This window comes from Somniosus microcephalus, chromosome 10, assembly GCF_052327205.1.
Source record: "Somniosus microcephalus isolate GS21.2 chromosome 10, FLI_Smic_1.0, whole genome shotgun sequence".
NCBI lineage: Eukaryota > Metazoa > Chordata > Chondrichthyes > Squaliformes > Somniosidae > Somniosus > Somniosus microcephalus.
In genome coordinates, this window is record NC_140996.1 from 135,893,576 (window position 1) to 135,910,524 (window position 16,949).

At 45.9% G+C, this 16,949-nt stretch overlaps 1 protein-coding gene across 10 annotated transcripts in view; it reads left to right on the forward strand.

Annotated features, from left to right (window-relative positions):
• dlg2 (discs, large homolog 2 (Drosophila)) overlaps window positions 1–16,949 on the forward strand; it is a 1,642,261-nt gene that overhangs the window by 845,148 nt on the left and 780,164 nt on the right. For all 10 annotated transcript variants that reach the window (XR_015079731.1, XM_085998865.1, XM_085998867.1 and 7 more), the window contains one exon: window positions 12,794–12,844. Coding sequence is in view for 9 of the 10 variants with exons in the window: in XM_085998865.1 (XP_085854991.1) it covers window positions 12,794–12,844 (51 nt within the window). In the remaining variant the exon portion in view is untranslated. The remainder of the gene's footprint in view (window positions 1–12,793; window positions 12,845–16,949) is intronic.

A 16,949-nucleotide genomic window follows, 5' to 3' on the forward strand; every position in this document is an offset into this window, starting at 1 on the left:
GCTGTACTTGTGTGGATTTTGGAATACTGTGGATATCTGATTACTTAAATGTAGTTATGGGAAATACAGATTTAATATTCTGGAATGTCTTCAAAGGAATATGGAGCTATATCTGATGCAGCGCAGCTTCACCAGAATGATACCAGGGCTTAAAGGTTTATATTTTGAGGACAAGTTACATAAACTTGGTTTGTATTCTGTTATGTTTAGAAGGTGGAGGGATCATCTAATCGATGTATTTAAAATGATAAAATAATTCAGTAAGCTAGAAAGAGAGAAACTATTTCCTCTGGTGGGAAATCCAGAACAAGAGCATATAATCTTAACATTTGGGTTAGGCCAGTTAGGAGTGTAGTAAGGAAACACTTTTCATAAAAGGACAGTGGAAATCTGGAACTCTCTCCCCCAAAAGGCTGTGGATGCTGAGTCAATTGAAATGTTCCAGACTGAAATAGATAGATTTTTGTTAGGTAAGGGTATCAAGGGATTTGGAGCAAAGACAGGCACATGGAGCTGAGGTGCAGATCAGCCATGATCTAATTGAATGGCAAAAAAAGGCTCGAGGGGCTGAATGACCTACTCCAGTTCTTTTGTTCCTGAATATGTGAGTAAGCTTTGTTGGCATTCATTAAAAAATTAGCTAGTTTCATATTCTGTTCCTTGCTATTCCAGTAACTGAGGTGACACTTCCCTTTTAAAGATTGACTTTTTACTGTTTAAAGTGGTATGCATACATTGGCTGCCATACTTGGGCTTCAGTTACTTGCCACTTTTTAACTTACTTTGCCACACAAATTCTCAAAAAAATCCTTCTACCTGAGCCCCTCAAAGACCCCAGAGATTTTGTCATTGTAAATTACAACCGTACGTTGTCAAGTTCCATAGCAAAACCCTGATGTTCATACCTTGGCTAACAACTAGTTACCATAATTTGACATATTTCACACTGAAGTAATTAAGGATAAAGCACTCCCATTCATAATTCTTAATTTATTTTGGAAACTTACCATTGTGAAAAATATTGATCCAATTCTCTTTTGGAAGTTATTATATTTTCTTTTAAGAATGTGCTGTGTATGGGTTAGCATGCCCAGGTTTAATAGCTAACCCTTAACTGTGGTATATTCCTCACTGGAGACCACATGGGATGCCACCCACAATCTCCTGTCTCTTGCAAGAATCATAAAGTACAGTTCTGTGAGACCAATGCATATGGGCTAAAACAATTTTGGCGGAATCATTTACAGGTTAAATGATGTATAGAAGCATTAAGGCACAGCAAGACACTGAGGGGGAAAAATTCGGTATCGCCCCGTTTGGGGCGTTAGTATTGGCGGTGCGCAACGTTTAGCGCCAGGCGCAGGTTCTCGCCACCTCGAGCGATATTGGGTTGCAGCGCCCCTGAAGGTGATCGCGGCGCTAAATCAGGTGCTGCACGGCAGTCTTAAGGTGTTAACCCGGCGGCGCAACGCAATTTCTCCGCGGGCGCAGCGCAGGTGCTGTCAATAATCGATTTGACCTAGACACGCTGGCGCCAGTCAGCTCTTAAAGGGGCGGATCGATTCTCATCTGCAGCCACACTCTGCGCCTTGTAGGCCTCAAAATCGACGGTGCCCTACCTGTGGCGGCCAAAACTTCAAGGACATGGAGAGGGTCAGGGAGAGAGCGCAGTGCTTCAGCGAGGGGGCATTGGATGCTCTGGTTGGTGTGGTGGAGCGCCGACGATCTGTGCTGTACCCGGAGAATGGCAGGAGGCCTAATCAGACCGAATACCGCAGAGCTTGGAGGGAGGTTTCCCAAAGAGTCACCTCCAGCAGCATGGTGCCCAGGACTCCTGTGCAATGCAGGAAGAAGTTCAACGACCTCACTCGGGTCGTTAGGGTGAGTGCCTTTTTCAGATTTATCTTCATCCCTCCATTTGCACCTCACTTTATGGCCAGAGGGTGCGCAAAGCCCCAATGGCCAGCTGTCATCCAGCACCCATGGCCCTTTCTGGAAACACACACGCACATTCAGCTCAGTGCATAATGTAAGGGCTATTCTACCATGGGAGGCATGTGATGTCAGCTCAGGGCAGCATGTTTCATCACACCCCGTCCTTTCTCTTGCAGGCCAAGCTGGCGAGGAACCGCAGGCAGCAGCTTCATACCGGAGGAGGCCCGCCTCACCTGCAGACCCTTACAGACCTGGAGGAGTGAGTCCACCAGATCGTTGCAAGCCAAATGAGTGGTCCCGTCGCCTCTGGAGCTACCGACCCCATTGTGCACAGCGATGGTAAGGTCATCACCTTTTTGAACTCTCTCCTTCCACTTGTTCCCCCCACCAGCATGCTTTTTCACTCTGGACCCAAGTCAGAGCATTGCAGCACTCATGCATCCCTTGCTGCCACCCTGTCCTTTCGCTAAAGCCACTCTTCAACCTCCCTGCTTTCAGATGCTACATCACCAGCTCGGGAGCCGGGCCCTCAAGCTGCCACTGCGACTGACTCGGGAGGCGATGAGCAGGAGGAAGCCGGACCATCCGTACCACCCTCAGGCGAGCCAGCCCATCTGCAGACTGGGGAGACTACTTCCCTGGAGGGGAGCGGGGGGGAATGCTCTGAGGAGGATCCAGCTCCAGGAACCAGCGGCCTGCAGCAACGCAAGGGGGGTAGGGAAGCTCGGGGGCCATCTCCCCGGAGGGTGAGTCGGGCCGCAAGTGCTGCTGCACAGAGCGCAGAAGAGGTGCGTGCCCTCGCAGAAATGAGTGCCCAGGCTGGGCTGAAGCACACTGAGCTCATGGCTGCAGTGGCAAGGATGCCTGAATCCATCGAGACACTGGCAAGGAGTGTCCAAGACTTCGGCGCAGCACAGGCAAGGAGTGCGCAGGACTTCGGGACAGCACTGGCAAAGAGTGCACAGGACTTCGAGACAGCACTGGAAAGGACTGTCCAGGGCTTCACCGAAGCACTGGCACCTGCCACGCAAGTGCTGAGTGCTGCCACGCAGTCACTCGCTGGTCTCATGCAGATGCAGATTGAGGCCACGCGAGCACTGACTGCTGCCACCCTCGCTGGATCGAGCAGAATTACCCGGGGCCCTTGCAGCACCACAGCAGGCCAGAAATCTGTGGACCAGCCGATTGCTGCGCATGCTGCGGTGCTGCCCCGTCAGAATGCCAGTGTGTCGGCCGACCAGGGAGCTGCTGTCCGCTCTCAGGATGACAGCATTCCTGATGCCACCACTGGCACGTCTCCACTGCAGCTGCCACCACCTGTAGGACAGACTGCTTCCACCCATGCAGAGTTGGAGCAGTCAGCAGCTGGGCCCTCCAGGCCCGGAGCTCGTCCAGGCCATCCCTCAGGGGCATCTGCGCTTTCGGACAGTCAGCAGGCCTCCCCCAGCCTTGCTGCAGCCACTGGGGTCCCATTACAGAGGAGCTGCAGGGAGGGAAGGGGCCAATCTCACAAGCGAAGCAGATCACCATCGAGGGGGAAAAAGTAAAAGGTGCTGCTGATACCTGTTATTTGTAGAATTCAAGGCTGAGGATGCTGGTCTGAATGTTAGTTATGTTTTGGACAGTCTCCCGGGTGTGCGAGTCACTTATGTGGCAGTCTGTTTGTTTTGCTTTTTGTTGCCATTGCTTTGTCATGCGGGAAGGAAGCACACTTTGTAAAATAAACAACTTTCTTTATTTACAATGGCCATGTCTGCTCTTTACATACATTTTGCCCTTCATAGGCTTTGAGGCATCAGAACGGTTCCATTCCTGTTCTTGGAATGGCAGCAAGCATTCCCTGAGAGGGGCCTAGAAGCAACTTCTGATAAGCCTCTGACGGACGGCCCTTCCAGTTTGTGCCTCCCTCCCGTCTTGGTCCTCCTCCTCCTCCTCCTCTGCTGGTGCTTCAATGTCTGGTGGCATTGGCTGGGTCCTCAGGATTGCGAGGTTATGCAGCATGCAACACACAACCATGAAGTGGGAGACTCGCTCAGGTGAGTACTGAAGGGCTCATCCGGAATGGTCCAGACAGCGGAACCGTTGCTTCAGCATGCCAATTGTGTGCTCAATAATGTTCCTGGCCGCTTGATGACTCGCATTGTAGCGTTCTTCAGCAGGGGTGCTGGGCGAACGGAGCGGGGTCATCAGCCACGGGCACAGAGGATAGCCCTTGTCCCCGAGAAGCCAGCCTCCTGGGTGAGCCGGGGCCTCAAAGGTCTGCCACAGAAGTCTGGCGCAGGATGAAGGCGTCGTGGCTGCTGCCTGGAAACTGGGCATTCACAGTGAGGATCAGCTGTTGGTGGTCACAGACCAGCTGTACATTCAAGGAATGGAACCCCTTGCGGTTGCAGAACTCCTCCGCATTCTCTACAGGCGCCCGCAAAGCCACATGCGTGCAGTCAATGGCGCCCTGCACCATGGGGAAGTCCGCTATTCTTGCGAAGCCCTCTGCGCACTCCCGCTGCTTGTCCGGGGTCATTGGGAAGGAGATGTAATGCCGCCTCCTTCTAAAGAGGGCATCAGTCACTTGACGGATGCAGCAATGCACCGCGAACTGCGAGATGTTGGCTATGTCCCCAGTTGCGTCCTGAAAGGAGCCGCTTGCATAGAAGTTAAGGGCAACAGTGATCTTCAAAGCCACCGACAGAGATGTCCTGCACCTTAGCTGAGGCTGCAGATCTGGCTGAAGCAGGTGGCACAGCTCAGTCACCACCTCCCTACTAAAGCGCAGCCTTCGGAAACACTGCTCCTCCGACATGTTCATATATGAAAATTGCTGTCGGAAAACCCTGGCAGCGTAAGGTCTCGTGTGGCGACGTCTGTTGGCCCTCCTCCGTCTGGTCATGCCTGCCCCTCTATCCCTGCGTCTCTGTGCCCTGTCAAGATGATTCAGCAGCAGGACGTTCCCATCCAATGCAGCCCCCATATTAAGTGCGCACAGAAAGTTATCCCGTTTGAGATGCTCACCAGCAGCAAGGTGATGGTCAGAAGGCTGAAGTTCTTCTGCCAGCGCTGGCTCAGTGTGGAAAGGGCTCTCTGTGTGCAGCTGAGCAACTCTCTGTATCTCTCTAAGAAGTTGTGGTCCAAAAATGGCTGCTGCTTTTATACCACAACAGTCCCCTTTAAAGAACGCCCCCCCCAGCCTGACAGCGACTGGGAAACGTTCCAGGTAAGCTGTCCTTATTAGCGTCAGGCGGAACGGAGGGGGGGCGCCACTGAATTTCCGGTCCGGGGTGCCCCAAAGGCGTTGCACACTGAAATGGCGTCATGATCTGCGTGCGCTGGTGAGCGGGCGCTACGGTTCAGCGCTAAATGTCCATTCAATATGGGGAGAGGCGCAGGGTTCGCTGCTCCCGGGCGCTAGTTGGTTAGCGCCCCACTTGTCGGCCTCTTTAGGCGCTAACGGGTGGCGCAAACAACCAAATTTTTCCCCCTGAGAGTCCAACAGCCAGACTCAAATAATATATAAAGGGCTAGATTTTCAGTTGCTTGCGCCAGCAGTTAGCGCCTTAAGAGAAGTGATTTTCGGGCGCTATGCGTGTAGCGCCCGGGCGCAGCGCAGTTTGCGCCCCGCCCCAAATTAAGTTGCCCGTTAGCGCCGGCGCAAAGTTTAGCGGCCGCCCGGATGCGCGCGCAGAAAATGACGTCACATCCTCGTGCAACGCCCTTTGGCCGCCCCGAATCCAAACTTCAGTCGGACCGCCCCATTGTGCGGCTGGCGTCCAGAGCGTTTGTAAAATGGAACGCAACACACCCTGGGGAGCGCAAATTAAAGGGCACTCCTCCTGCACTATAAAAGGCAGTCTGCATGTGTTGTGTGGAAGGATCCAGTGTGTTGTTGTGAACGGTGTATTTATGTTTCCGGCCACCACCTCCTCCTCCTCCTCCTCCTCCTCCTCCTCCTCCTCCTCCCTCCTTCCCCTTTAAGAGCTCACTGGCACCAGAGTGTCTGCCGTGCGCTGCGCCCGAGCTCGGCTGTTGCGCTCTGCACCGCCGGCTTAGCGCCTAAAGATAGTAGTGGAACGCCTCTTTTAGCGCTCCACCAACCTCTTAGGGCGAAGCCACTGAATTTCCGGCAACGGGGCGCTACTTTGGGGCGGGCGCTAACTTCGGGCGGGCGCTAAGGTTAGCGCCCCAAAACTGTCTATACTGAAAATCTAGCCCAAACTGTTCTAAAACAAAAAGAGTGAAAAACAACCTGATATTCTGTAATCTTATTCCGTAGTTTCCAAATATAGGAAATGGTATGTTAGCCTTTATTACAAAAGGATTGGAGTATAATAGTAAAGAAGTCTTACTGCAATTATATAGGGCCTTGGTGAGACCACACCTGGAGTACCGTGTACAGTTTTGGTCTGCTTACCTAAGGCAGGATATACTTGCCTTAGAGGGAGTACATTGATGGTTCACCAGACTGATTCCTGGGATGGAGGGGGATTGTCCTATGAGGAGAGATTGAGTAGACTAGGTATCTATTTCCTTGAGTTTAGAAGAATGAAAAGTGATCTCATTAAAACATATAAAATTCTTAAGGGGCTTGACAGGGTAAATGCTGGGAGGATATTTCCCCTGGCTGAGAAGTCTAGAACTAGGGGTCACAGTCTCAGAATAAGGGATTGACCATTTAGGACTGAGATGAGGAGAAATTTCTGCACTCAAAGGGTTGTGAATCTTTGGAATTCTCTACCTCATAGGGCTGTGGAGGCTCAGGTCTTGAGTATATTCAAGACAGAGATCGATAGATTTTTGGATACTAAGGGAACCAAGGGATATGGGGATAGTGCAGGATGGTGGAGTTGAGGAAGAAGATCAGCCATGATCTTATTGAATGGCAGAGCAGGCTCGAGGGGTCTAAATTAAAAAGTAGAACCTCAAGGGTGAGCCACGAGCAAATTGGCATATAGGGTAAATAAAATTAGAGAGATGAATGCGTGGCTCAAAGACTGGTGTGGGAGAAATGGGTTTCAATACCTGGGGCACTGGCACCAGTACTGGGGAAAGTGGAATCTGTATCGTTGGGACGGTCTTCACCTGAACCGTGCTGGGACTAGTGTTCTGGCGAGTCATATAGCTAGGGCAGTAGAGAGGGCTTTAAACTAAATATTGGGGGCATGGGATCAAATTTGGGAAGATGTGGTAATTCAAAGATTAGAGACAAGGCAATAGAGAAAGGTATTAATATGGGAAATGATAAACAGACAGTGACAGGAAGGGATAGAGAGTACAAATCTAAGAGTAAATCAACAGATAAGGCTAGAGGTTACAAAAATAATCAAAGGACAAAACTAAAGGCTCTGCATCTGAATGCACATAGCATTCGAAACAAAACAGATAAACTGATAGCGCAAATAGAAATAAATAAATATGATCTGATAGCCATTACAGAAACATGGCTACAGGATGACATAGATTGGGACCTAAAAATTGAAGGGTATATGACATTTAGGAAGGACAGGAAGGTGGGAAAAGGTGGAGGGGTGGCTCTGTTAATTAATGATGGTATTAGCACAATAGAGAGGGATGACCTAAGTTCAGGAAACCAGGATGTAGAAGTGGTTTGGATAGAAATGAGAAATAATAAAGGCAAGAAGTCACTTGTGGGAGTGGTGTACAGGCCCCCTAACAGTAACCACATGGTAGGATGGAGTATAAAGGAAGAAATCATGGGAGCTTGTCAGAAGGGTACAGCAATAATCATGGGGGATTTTAATCTGCATATAGACTGGAAAAATCAGATAGGCAAAGGTAGCATAAATGAGGAGTTCATGGAATGTTTTCGGGATAGTTTCTTACAACAGCACGTTCTGGAGCCAACCAGAGAGCAGGCCATACCAGACCTGGTATTGTGCAACGAGATAGGATTAATTAATGACCTCATAGTGAAGGCGCCCCTAGGTGGCAGCAATCATAATGGCCCAGAAATTTGGGTCTCCACGGGTGAGTACGCATTGGGTACTCACCCGTAAGCCCAATGGAAGTGCCGGTTTCGTGCCACTGCGCATGCGCGGGAAACAGGCACTTCCGTTCCCCTGAAAGAAGGGGTTAAGAGGTGGAACGCGTGCGCAGGAGAGGCAGCGCATGCGCATCGAACTTACGTTTTTTTTGCAGGTTATCCCGGGAAGGTAAGTCTCCAGAAGTTAGACATGTAAAAGCAGTCGCAAGGCCTGCTTTTTACAAGGTAAGTGGTGAATTAATTAAAATTAAAACATTTTTTCCACAGGTTTATTATTTTTAAATACTTTAAAGAAAGCCCCGTTAGAAAATTTAAAAAAGTTTTTTCAAAAGTTTAAATTATTTTTTAAAATAGTTATTTCATGTAATTTATAGTTTATTTTAAAAATGTGATTTAAAAAAAAAATTATTTGAAGATTTAGTGATGTTTTGGGGCTTATAGTATTTATAGGTTTGACAGGTCAAACTTATGAATGAAGCATTCCCTGCTACCATTGGCTCTCCATGGCCCGCGTGATCCCAGGGGACGCATCGAACTAACTGCGCCCCTGGGATACGCAAGCACTGCGCGCCGGCAGTTGGAGGAGGCCCAGGATCGCAATTCCACGGGGGCCCGCAGCTCAACGGCGGGCGCAGGTCGGGGGCTTGCACCCGCGGGAACCCCCGACCCAAATTTCTGGGCCAATATGATTGAATTTTACATTCAGTTTGAGAGAGATAAGAGTGGGTCCAAGACTAGTATTTTAAACTTAAATAAGGGCAATTATGAGGGCATGAAAGCAGAGCTAGCTAAAGTGAACTGGCAAATTAGGTTAACGGATAGGTCAATAGAGTTGCAGTGGCAGACATTTAAGGGGATATTTCAAAATACACAGAATATATACATTCCAACAAGAAAGAAAAATTCCAAGGGGAGGACCCACCATCCGTGGTTAACTAAAAAAGTTAAAGATAGTATTAAACTTAAAGAAAAAGCATATAATTGTGCATAGATGGGTGGCAGGTCAGAAGATTGGACAGAATATAAAAAACAGCAAAGAATGACTAAAAGATTAATAAGGAGAGAAAAATTAGAGTACAAGAGAAAGCTAGCTAGAAATATAAAAACAGATAGTAAGAGTTTCTATAGATATTTTAAAAAGAAAAGCGTTAACAAAGTGAGCGTTGGTCCTATAAAAAGTAAGTCTGGGGAATTAATAATGGAAAATAAGGAGATGGCAGTTGAATTGAACAGGTATTTTGCATCGGTCTTCACTATAGAGGATACAAGTAACATCCCAGAAATAGCTGTAAATCAGGAAATGGAAGGGAGGGAGGAACTCAAGAAAATTATAATCACCAGGGAAGTGGTACTGAGCAAATTGTTGGAGCTGCGGGCTGACAAGTTCCCAGGTCCTGATGGACTTCATCCTAAGGTCTTAACAGAAGTGGCTAGTGAGATAGTTAATGCGTTGGTTTTAACTTTCCAAAATTCCCTAGATTCGGGGAAGGTTCCATTAGATTGGAAAATAGCAAATGTAACTCCTTTATTCAAAAAGGGAGGGAGACAGAAAGCAGGAAACTACAGGCCAGTTAACTCAACATCTGTCATAGGGAAGATGTTAGAAGCTAATGGGCCAGTAATTCCTGTCCCAACGCGTGAGTACGGTCGGGGTACTCACGCGTCTGGCCGGAGGAAATGCTGGTTTTCAGCATGCACAGCGTATGCGGGGAAAACCGGCATTTCCTGTCCTCTGAACGAAGGGGTTCAGAGGCAGAACGCGCGCGACTGCACAGGCAGCGCGTGCGCAGTAAAATTCCTTTTTTTTTTCAAAGTTGCGCGCATGTAAAGGCCTCCGGTCTTTACGCGTGGAAAAACAAGACGTAAGTATTTAGTTTTTCAGGTAAGTGGGCTTTTAGTACAATGTAGAAATTTTTTTTCCACAGGTTTGTTATTCTTAAAGAATTTACAGGATGGTAAGTTTAGTTTTAGACCCTATTTTTTTTTAATGTATTTTTTTCAAAAAATTGATTAATTGTTTAAAACATTTTTTAAAACTTATTTATAGTTATTATAATCAGTGGGATGTTTTTAAAAATTTTATTTAAAGTTAAAGTAGTGTTTTGGCAGCCCATACTTTTCATGAGTTTGACAGCTCTTACTGTCAAACTCATGAATGAGTTTCCCCTCCCCTGATTGGCTGCACAGTGCTCACCTGATCCCAGCCGGCACATCGCACTAACTACGCCGCTGGATCAGGTTAGCACAGCGCGCCGACAGCTGAACCGGGCCTGTGACAGGAAATGCAAGCAGGCCCGGGCTTCAGATGTCGGCGTGCAGGGTGAGTGCAGATCGGGGGCTTGCACACGCGGCAAGCCCCCGATCCTAATTTCAGGGCCATTATTAAAGACGTTATAGCAGGGCATTTAGAAAAGTTCAAAGTAATCAGGCAGAGTCAACATGGTTTTGTGCAAGGGAAATCATGTTTAACCAATTTATTGGAGTTCTTTGAGGAAGTAACATGTGCTGTGGATAAAGGGGAACCGGTGGATGTACTGTACTTAGATTTCCAGAAGGCATTTGATAAGGTGCCACATCAAAGTTTATTGCGGAAAATAAAAGCTCATGGTGTAGGGGGTAACATATTGGCATGGATTGAAGATTGGCTAGCCAACAGGAAACAGAGAGTAGGCATAAATGGGTCATTTTCTGATTGGCACAGAGATCAGTGCTAGGGCCTCAACCTTTTACAATTTATATAAATGACTTGGATGAAGGGACCAAAGGTATGGTTGCTAAATTTCCTGATGACACAAAGATAGGTAGGAAAGTTAATTGTGAAGAGGACATAAGGAGGCTACAAAGGAATATAGATAAGTTGAGTGGGCAAAGATCTGGCAAATGGAGTATAATGTGGGAAAATGTGAAGTTGTCCATTTTGGCAGGAAGAATAAAAAAGAAGCAGGTTATCTAAATGGTGAGAGATTGCAGAGCTCTGAGATGCAGAGGGATCTGGGTGTCCTAGTGCATGAATCACAAAAGTTTACTATGCAGGTACTGCAAGTAATTAGGAAAGCTAATAGAATGTTATTGTTTATTGCGAGGGGAATTGAATACTAAAGTAGGGAGGTTATGCTTCAGTTGTACAGGGCATTGGTGAGATCACATCTGGAGTACTGTGTACAGTATTGGTCTCCTTATTTAAGGAAGGATGTAAATGCGTTGGAAGCAGTTCGGAGAAGGTTTACTAGACTAATACCTGGAACGAGCGGGTTGTCTTATGTGGAAAGGTTGGACAGGCTAGGCTTGTATCCACTGGAGTTTAGAAGATTAAGAGGTGACTTGATTGAAACATATAAGATCCTGAGGGGTCTGGACAGGGTGGATGTGGAGAAGGTGTTTCCTCTTGTGGGAGAATCTAGAACTAGGGGTCACTGTTTAAAAATAAGGGGTTGCCCATTTAAAACAGAGATGAGGAGAAATGTTTTCTCACAGAGGGTCGTGAGTCTTCGGAATTCTCTTCCTCAGAGGGCGGTGGAAGCGGAGTCTTTGAATATTTTTAAGGCAGAGGTAGATAGATTCTTGGTAAGCAGTGGTAAAAAGTTATCGGGGGTGTGCGGGAATGTGGAGTAATCAGATCAGCCATGATCTTATTGAATGGCGGCGTAGGCTCGAAGGGCCAAGTGGCCTACTCCTGCTCCTGTTTCTTATGTTCTTATATTATTACCATGTCATGACTGCTTATTTATATTGATTCTAAAAATCTGTTAATATTATTCCACAGAAACAGCAACTTGTATGAAACTTTTCAATTGGTGTTCTAGCTTCCGCAGTGATGTACTCATAATAAACTCACGTTGCATTTTTTATTCATGTAGAAAACAAATGGCACCGCTTAAAAAAAAGTAAAGAATGTCTAAGTAGATTGTCCTTAATTGAAAAAATTGTAAAAATGTTATTAGTAGAGCACAACAGCCACAGATATTTGGTTGTACAAAACAAAAGAATTATTAACCCTGTATAGAAGCCCAAGTCGACTATTTTTTGACTAGTTTTTTTCTCCAAATACATAGTTTACAGGTTTAGTGCTCTGATTCCAGCTTCCTGAGTACCCTTTCTCTCCCTTCACTCTACCATTGGTGGCTGTGCCTTCATCCATCTTGGCTCCACGTTGTGGACTTCCCTCTCAACCGTCTTTGCCTTTCTACCTCTCTAAGACTTTCCTTAAAGGCTACCTCTTTGACCAAGCTTTTGGCCACCCATCTTAATACTTGCACTTTTGACTCAATGTCCATTTTTCCATGCTATATAAATGCACGTTGTTGTTATTGCCATTGCTGCTGATGCTAGAAAATTCTGATAGTCCTGAGATGTAATTCCGGTCCTATGAAATACAAGCCAAAATTAAAGCACACTGCCCAGTGGCATCAAGTTCCTCAGGCATATTGACAAAGTATACACTGGCACTGTGACAATAGTACAACTTTGCTTTCAATGTCAATGTGTTAACAACAAATCAGAAGGCTCACTTTAGCTCGTATTTCCACCATATTCTGGATCATCACCAGAGATGAAGGCATAGCGCTTCCTGTGTGAAATTCTTTACAGTGTTTAGTGAAAAGCCTATCAACTATATATAGTATTTCAGTTGAGGTATGAATCGCTGCTACAAAAACACTACAAAGGTATGTATGTGTTTGTCTATGTAAGGCAGTACGTGGGAAGAGTGTGCATTTGAGAATGTAAAAGTGTATCAGATGTTGTTTGACCTCAATTCCTCAAAGCTGTAGGTGATTTAAATGCAAACCAGTTCTTGTGCGACATGTGTCTGTTTTCATTTTAAATCGATTTCTGACATAGGATTTTTTTGTTCTTGACATTTAGGTCAATGGAACGGAAATAGAATATGAATTTGAAGAAATCACATTGGAACGGGTGAGTTAAAATGGTCACCGTTACACACGTCTATCCTCTGCACAGTTTGGAACATGGTTTAACATTCAGTTTGTGCTATGCTAGCTGATTATTTTTGCAATTCAATGAATTGATTATAGGGGAGAAATTCATTATAGCCCCGTTTGGGGCACTAACTTTTAAAAGTTGAGAAAATTAGTGCCAGGCGCTAATGTTTCTAAACTTTAAAAAAATTCGGTTTTGCGCCCCAGGAAGGAAGTGCAGCGCTAAGTCAAGCGCTCCACTTCCTTCTTGAAGCAAAATCGGCAGCAGGTGGGGCGGAGACTTCAGCAGTGCTGCACACTGGGCCGTGCAGTGCTGCCGCGTTCAAATGCTCCTTCCCTCCCTTAAAGGGAAGGGCCATCGCTGCAGGCTCTGCAATATAAAAAGTACCTACCTGGGCCACCAAGGCAGCCGCGATCCTGCGCGATCAGCCTGGCACTCAAGCAGAGCGCCAGGCTGTTTGATTGTGGGCAGGAACCCGCAAAAAAACTGGAACAAGAAAGGTAAGTTGTTTTTTTACTTACCTCGGCCACCTTGCCTTTAATCATCGCCCGCGAAGTGGCTGGCTGCCCGATGCACGCCTCCTGCAGCTGTCAGTGTTTTCGCCCGGCGCTGCTGTAGGGGGTGGAAGCCAATTTTGGGTCCGGGGCGCTATCGGGACGCTGCGCACGGCAATGATGTCATGATCTCCAGGCGAAGGAGATCGGGGCGCAATACCGTATCGCCGCCGCAAAACTCCTGCCGAATATGGCGGGAGTCGATGTCAGTGCTGTACCCGGTTGCAAAGCCATTTGTGGCCTGTTAGCGGTCCCAGGGGCAGTGATGGGAGGCAGAAGGGCACCCAATTTCACCCGCTATGTGTTTGGATAGATGCAATTGATCCTTTTATATCTGAATGATTTGTACAGCTTTCAAAATATACATCTTTACTTTCACAAAATCTGTGTAACAATGATTTTCTATGCATTTGGATTAATTATTCTTAGAGTAGGAGTGGAGGAATGTATGGAACTCTACATCAGCTTAAATTCATGCAATTTTTTTGACATTAATATTGTAATGTAGTTATATTTGTTTGACTTTACTGAATTTCCCCAAGAGTTAAACAGCTATTGAATAATGACACTTCCTAGTTAGTTGTGCATTTACTAGATTAAACATCAACATACTGAAGTTGAACTGAATGAGTCACAACTTCTTTGGATTATACTTTTTTTGTCTTATACCAATCACTTAGGAAACTAAGTAAGGATTTGTGTTAAATCCAAAGTGATTATTTATTTATCAACATGGAGAGAAATTACTGCTGGATTTAGTAATGGGAAATGAACCAGAGCAGATAAGACAAGGAAGCATTGGGGAACTTCAAGGCAATAGTGATCACAATATAATAAGATTTAAGATAAAAATTGAGAAAGACATAAGACAAAGACCAAAGCAATAGATTGAAAAAAATTCTAATTTTCTAATTTTGAGGGGATGAGAATGGAACTAGGGAAGGTAAACTGGAAAAAAATTGAGATACAAAGGGCTGGATTTTGATACTGGAGGCATGTAGGAGGCGGGACTACAACTTATAGAAACATAGAAACATAGAAGATAGGAGCAGGAGTAGGCCATTCGGCCCCTCAAGCCTGCTTCACCATTTAATGAGATCATGGCTGATCATCCAAATTCAGTACCCTGTCCCTGCTTTCTCCCCATAACCCTTGATCCCTTTAGCCTTAAGAAATATATCTAAATCCTTCTTGAATATATTTAATGAATTGGCCTCAACTGCCTTCTGTGGTAGAGAATTCCACAGGTTCACCACTCTCTGGGTGAAGAAATTCCTCCTCATCTCAGTCCTAAATGGCTTACCCCTTCTCCTTAGAATGTGACCCCTGGTTCTGGATTCGCCTGCCATCAGGAACATCCTTCCTGCATCTAGTCTGTCAGTCCTGTTAGAATTTTATAAGTTTCAATGAGATCCCCTCTCAGTCTTCTAATCTCCAGCGAGTATAAGCCCAATCGACCCAATCTCACCTCATACGTCATTCCTGCCATCCCAGGTATCAGTCTGGTGAATCTTCGCTGCACTCCCTCCATGGCAAGAACATCCTTCCTCAGATAAGGCAACCAAAACTGCACACAATACTCAAGTCTCACCAAGGCCCTGTACGACTGCAGCAAGACATCCTTGCTCCTGTACTCGAATCCTCTCGCTATGCAGGCCAACATACCATTTGCCTTCTTAACCGCCTGCTGTACCTGCATGCTTACCTTCAGCGACTGGTGCACAAGGACATCCAGGTCTCGTTGCACTTCCACTTCTCCCAATCTATTGCCAGTCAGATAATAAACTGCCTTCCTGTTTTTGCCACCAAAGTGGATAACCTCGCATTTATCCACATTATACTGCATCTGCCATGCATCTGCCCAGTCACCCAACCTGTCCAAATCATACTGGAGTTTCTCTGCATCCTCCTCACAGCACACACGCCCACCCAGCTTTGTGTCGTCTGCAAACTTGGAGATATTACATCTAGTTCCTCGTCCAGATCATTAATATATATTGTGAATAGCTGGGGTCCTAGCACCGATCCCTGCGGTACCCCACTAGTCACTGCCTGCCACTCGGAAAAAGACCCGTTTATTCCAACTCTTTGCTTCCTGTCTGCCAACCAGTTCTCCATCCAAGTCAGTACCTTACCCCCAATCCCATGTGCTTTAACTTTACACGCTAATCTCTTATGCAGGACCTTATCGAAAGTCCAAATACACCACATCCACTGGTTCTCCCTTATCTATTTTACCAGTTACATCCTCAAAAAAGTCCTGTAGATTAGTCAAGCACGATTTACCTTTTGTAAATCCATGTTGACTTTGTCCGATCCTGTCACTGTTTTCCAAGTGCTCTGCTATTACATCTTTTATAATGGACACTAGCATTTTCCCCATTACTGATGTCAGACTTACCGGTCTATAATTCCCCCTTTTTCACTCTACCACATTTTTTGAATAGTGGGGTAACATTAGCTACCCTCCAATCCATGGGAACTGTTACAGAGTCTATAGAATTTTAGAAGATGACCAGCAATACATCTACTATTTCTAGGACCACGCCCTTAAGTACCCTAGGATGTAGATTATCAGGCCCTGGGGATTTATCGGCTTTCAATCCCGTCAATTTCCCTAACACCATTTCCCTACAAATACTGATTTCATTCAGTTCCTCCCTCTCATTAGACCCTATGTTCTCCGACATCTCTGGGAGGTTATTTGTGTCCTCCTTTGTGAAGACAGAACCAAAGTATGTATTTAATTGGTCCGCCATTTCTTTGTTCCCCATTATAAATTCCCCTGATTCTGACTGCAAGGGACCTATGCTTGACTTCACCAAACTTTTTCTGTTCGCTTATCTATAGAAGCTTTTACAGTCAGTTTTTATGTTCCCTGAAAGCTTACACTCATACTCTATTTTCCCCCTCTTAATTAATCCCTTTGTCCTCCTTTGCTGAATCCTAAACTGCTCCCAATCCTCAGATTTGCTGCTTTTTCTGGCCAATTTATATGTCCACTCCTTGGATCTTATGCTATCCCTAATTTCCCTTGTTAGCCACGGTTGAGTCACCTTTTTTGTTTTATTTTTATGCCAAACAGGGATGAACAAACTCTGTAGTTCATCCATGCGATCTTTAAATGTTTGCCATTGCCTATTCACCGTCAACCCTTTAAGCAACATTCCCCAATCCATCCTAGCCAACTCGTGCCTCATACCACCATAGTTTCCTTTAGTTAAATTCAGTACCCAATTCTCTAAATCAACTACTTCACTCTCCATCTTAATGAAGAATTCTATCATATTGTGATCGCTCCGCCCCAAGGAGCCTCACACAACAAGATTGTTAATTAATCCTTTCTCATTACATAATACCCAGTCTAAGATGGCCTGATCTCTAGTTGGTTCCTCGACATATTGATCCAGGAAACCATCCTGTATACACTCTAGGAATTCCTCTTCCACAGTATTGTTACTAATTTGGTTAGACCAATCGATATGTAGATTAAAATCACCCATGATAACTGCTGTGCCCTTATTGCG